At 40.0% G+C, this 4,855-nt stretch overlaps 1 protein-coding gene across 1 annotated transcript in view; it reads left to right on the forward strand.

Moving 5' to 3' along the window:
- Positions 1–1,739, forward strand: part of syt1a (synaptotagmin Ia) — a gene marked incomplete at its 5' end in the record, with an annotated part of 40,958 nt that extends 39,219 nt beyond the window's left edge. Inside the window, one exon of the mRNA XM_020613644.1 lies at positions 1,420–1,739. Coding sequence (XP_020469300.1) covers positions 1,420–1,626 — 207 coding nt within the window. The remainder of the gene's footprint in view (positions 1–1,419) is intronic.
- Between the last annotated feature and the right edge of the window lie 3,116 nt (positions 1,740–4,855).

A 4,855-nucleotide genomic window follows, 5' to 3' on the forward strand; every position in this document is an offset into this window, starting at 1 on the left:
CCTGCTGAGAAGCCTGATAATTTCCAGTCTTCTTTCAAAGAGCTGTTTGAAGGTGAATTGCCCCTTTAAAAGCAGCTAACCCTAACTGGCCAGCTGGTAACCTTATTCTGTATTTCATAACATGGCACATTAGGTATGCTCTTTAAGAGCAGTGGCTCATGCAGGTGTCTGTAGCCTCATCTCAGTGTGCCAGTGGATCGAAACTTAATCAGGGCTCTTTGTGCGCTCATTCATATTCCCTGCCAGAGATTCACGCCCAGGTCACTCCTCCTTGCAGTGTCTCTTTGAATAAACACATGCTGACGCTGAGTCTTAGACCTCTGAGTAATCAAACATTCTGCCATGTTTGGCTCTGGAAATAACTGAGGCCTGGGCTGGAGTGTCAGCTACTGTTAATCAACATGAACGCCTGAAGAGCACCGCATCCTCTGCAGTGCTGCCATCAGGAACTGCTTCATGTAGCTCAATGCACAAATGCATGCATTGTTCTACTCTTTAGTAATTTTACTTTAAATATACTGCTTTACTCACATTGCAATGCAGTAGATTTCCTTTGCACAAAAACAATACATTTCAGGTTTATTTGGAACAAATAGAAGAACTGGGTCATTAGCAGGAGCAGCTCATGTGACAAAGGAGACAACTGACACTTAGGGGAACTCGAATACTGTATTGAACTCTTCAAACAAACAGACTGACCGGTAATCTCTGGAAAATTTGCTGCACAGAGCCAGCGACGGTGACAATGTAGCACAAAAAAAATGGATTTGTAGCGAAAGAAGCTTCTGCAGCTTTTCTCTTACTGTAAATTAGATGTAAGAGACCAGTCTGATGGAGGAAGGACAAAAACAGAAATAAAGTCACAATTTTAAGATGAAACCCAGCATTGACTGTAGCTGTTGACAACAAAATCTGGATCAGTGTGATTGTGAAAAAAATTGTCAATTTGCTGTTTCATAGCAGCAAACGTGGCTTTTACAAGATGATGCTTAATTTTGATTTATTTTAAGTCTTAGTCTTTTAATAAAAATCCTTCGTCTAGTTTTAGCCAACTGACACTGTACTCTCTTGTCCACAACAGCACTAACACTGAGTGTTAAACTATCATAAATGTCATGTAATGCCTGCGTTTTCCTAGTTGTCTCTGCTGTCTTTTGTCATTTGTCTAAATTTCAGTGCATTGTAGATTAATTTAGTTCATAAAATGTAATACAGTGTAGCAGGTTAGGTGGCTAAATCGTTTGACCAAATTTTAGGCAGCAGAGGAAACTTCCCAACTTTTTACTTACCAAGAGCTACTGTTTGTGACTGTGAGGCTGAATTATATGGCGAAAGATGGTATGTAAATCATCTATATGCTGATGACACCTGAATTTACTTCTGTGCCTCCCTCCTTTACCCCCTCCTTTCTTTCTCCAGAAAGTGCAAATTGTTATAACTGTTCTGGACTATGACAAGATCGGCAAGAACGATGCCATCGGCAAAGTCTTTGTGGGCCTCAATAGCTCAGGGACGGAGCTGCGCCACTGGTCCGACATGCTGGCCAACCCCAGGAGACCCATCGCTCAGTGGCACGTGCTGAAGCCTGAGGAGGAGGTGGACGCTCAGCTCTCCACCAAGAAATAGACAGGGCCCTTTCAGCACCTGCCTTGTAGTACTCTTTAGCCAGTATGTGTAAATACCTCAGTGATATATGGGTCCATCCACATCACCCCCCCCCCCCCCCCCCTCCTTCTCCTCCCCCCTCCCAGCTTTACCGCTCCTAATTTGACACACAATTGTTCAAACCTCTGCAGCATTTCACCATCAGGTTTCTTGCTTTCTCTCTTTTTCCCCTCTGATCCAGCATTTTTTCTTTTATGTCTCCAGGCCCTTAACTGCCCCAACCAAATGCCCCCTTCTTTTAAGCAATATGATCTGTATAGTTAGCGCATGACTGAAAGAATTTATTGTACCACAGTTGTATATATAAGTATGCAGACAAAAATGATTTCTAGTTTATGTGTTTGTATGTTGTTACCCGTTTCCTAATCTGTGTATATCTTGATGTTTTTAATAAGATGTTCTATTTTAAATTATGTAAATGCAAATATAGAGGAAAGCCAATATTATATATCCCAGGATTTAAAAATTCTACCTTATTACCTTATTACATTACAGAAAAAAAATGAATTCCAACCTGCAAGATGCTAGTGGAAATACTGTATATTCACATTGTAAAGGACAATGTCTGGTTTTAAGTTCAGCAAAGGATCATCACAGAAAAGACCAACACATGAGTATATACACACAAAAACTCCAAATTATAAGGCCATTAACTACTATGGTTCCGTGGGGAAAATTATGCTGCTGGAAATTATAGAAGCACATGATTCCTTACAACTTCTTATCCTTTTTTTCTCAGAGGACCTATATGTTTAGCTTGATTCACACTGTTCAAAAACAGTAGTCAGTACAAACAGGTTAGCATTTCATTTCTCCATATATGCCAGTTTTTTGTCTAAATGTAATAGGTCCTCATCTCTTCTACCGGCTTGTGTTTTTCTCCAAACATGAAAAATATTGCCTCCGAAAAGATTCATTTCTTAACCCCTCACCAACAGACTCGACGTGAAACAAAGCACCAAGCTGTAGCCATTGTGTCCTTAAGCTCGTTTAACAGTATGTTTGTTACCTGCTTATTTGAACAGCCTCGTCGTTGTTGGTAGTTTATCCCAGTTAGGACGGAGTCCAATCTTTGAGAGGGAGTTAAAAAATGAGTTGCGACTCTAGTTTTAAGAGGACTATTTTTAGAGCGATTCAACGTCTAGACTATTTTTAGTAAATTGCATGATTTTTTTAACAACCTTTACTAAAGGCTGGGCTGGGGGGGGGATCTGCTGACACCAGGGGAAGCTCTTGTTAAGATCCCCTTGCCTTCAATAAGAGGAGAGGGAAATAATAATGTTTTAACTTTGAGTCAATGTAATATTGACAGAGGTGAAGCAAGCGTCTAAACACTGCCATTTTCAGGGAGTTGACTTGTGTCCTCATGCACACTCCCTCTTGTTAGTGGTTGTAGTTCTGGTTTATTGGGAACAATGTCTTTGGCTGCACTGGTGCCCTGAATCGCAGTCTTTGCTTTGTGTTGCCTTCTCACAGTGACAATAGAACTAGCCATGTTTTCCTGCCAGTTGTAACTTTTATGTGGCTGCTGTTTTGCACTGAATGTCTTTGAACTAGCTTGTTGACTTCTCTAGAAACCATTTTTGGATGATTGTTGGCTGGCATTGTTTCAGGACACCTGCAGGGAGAGCCAGAAATCCGCCTGCTTGTCAGCTTAATTAAAAAGAAGAAAGCTATGATGACACATCACGTTTCAGCCAACAGCAGTTACATCGGTTTTGTTTTCTTGTTGGCACAGGACTACACCAAGGAACGCGAAATAACCGTAAAAGTTAATGGTCTGCATAGGCAGATTTGTCCATCATGTCCTTTACTACGGGTCCGATTAGGAAGTTTTAATCCATGAAAACCATGAAGCCTCTTATCTTGGAGGACTTTCTTGCATATACTAGCTTCAGGAGGACTTTCTAAATGTTTTCAATGTTATTGTGTAGTTGATAGCACTATTATGAAAAAGCTACTTGTCATTCCATAGGAGTCTTTGAGGACTGCTTTGTGTATCACTGTGACTGCCGTGTGTACTTAGAGATGTAGACTTATCAGTAAGTAGCGAAACCAGTTTGTTCTGTAGTGATGTCGTAGCATTTAATGCCATTTTCCCTTCTACATGCGGAGAGAGAGAGAGAGAGTGTGGCGTCGCCTGATTGCACACAGGAAAAAAGGCGGAAAGACATTTTATCTGGATGAGAGCAGGTTGCTTCACACAGCATTTTGTTGAGCACTGTGCAATACTTGTATGTTCATCCCATAGTGTTAACGTGGGTGGCGTCGCCCGAGAAAAACGATTCTAACCCTAAAGGATGATTCCAATCCAGAGAGATGTTTCTCCTTTCCGGTGAAATGGTTAGGACACAGCACACGTAGATTCAGCTTGACACCTGTTGACCTCTGTTTAGGGTTCCTTCCCTTTTCGCAGGTTTGTTTTCTCTTTCTTGCACACAGTTCCAGCATCAGATGTTTCAGGGAGTATTAGTTAGCTACCAGACCAGATTACACATTTAAATGTTCCCTTGCCTTGCCCCTTGCCAAAATGCCATGTATATATTTACATAATCGTGTCAAAAATGTATATGTAGAATATATATAAAGTGACATGAACAAGATAATTTAGCCACAAATCCCATTCTATCTATCATGCATATACTGTATCTCATCATCCTTACTTCATATTCATTATGGATTTTTTTTTAATTTTTATTAACTGACCTGTTGATTCACAACTCCTTTTATATTGAGATCAAAACTCTGAATGTACAGTATGAACTGTGTTGGTGTAGATTAACCGTGAGTTTAGATATACTTTGCACTTTTTATTGTTAAAAACATAGTCCCTTTGTTTATATTTTTTCAACTGTTATGGATTTGTTTCATAACCCACTGGGGTAAAACCTCCCTTGTCTGATAGCATTCCAAGACCACCGAAATATGCTTTAGTACAGCTGCAATCCCAGTCCTTCTCCAACTGAGGGATGCTTTTTTTGACGTGTTGATTCATGAATTCCAGTACAGCTTCAGTTTTAAATGAAATATGAATTAGAGTACATGGTAAGCTCTGTAAAACTGGCCTGAGCAATTCAATATGCATACAAACATTGTACTATATTATGATCAAAGCTAAAAGAAAATTAAACAGAAATAATATGTAGAAATGTATCAGTAATGGGCAGCATTGCAGGACCCATCAGACAGT

Source organism: Monopterus albus, unplaced genomic scaffold (assembly GCF_001952655.1).
Source record: "Monopterus albus unplaced genomic scaffold, M_albus_1.0 scaffold136.1, whole genome shotgun sequence".
Lineage (NCBI taxonomy): Eukaryota > Metazoa > Chordata > Actinopteri > Synbranchiformes > Synbranchidae > Monopterus > Monopterus albus.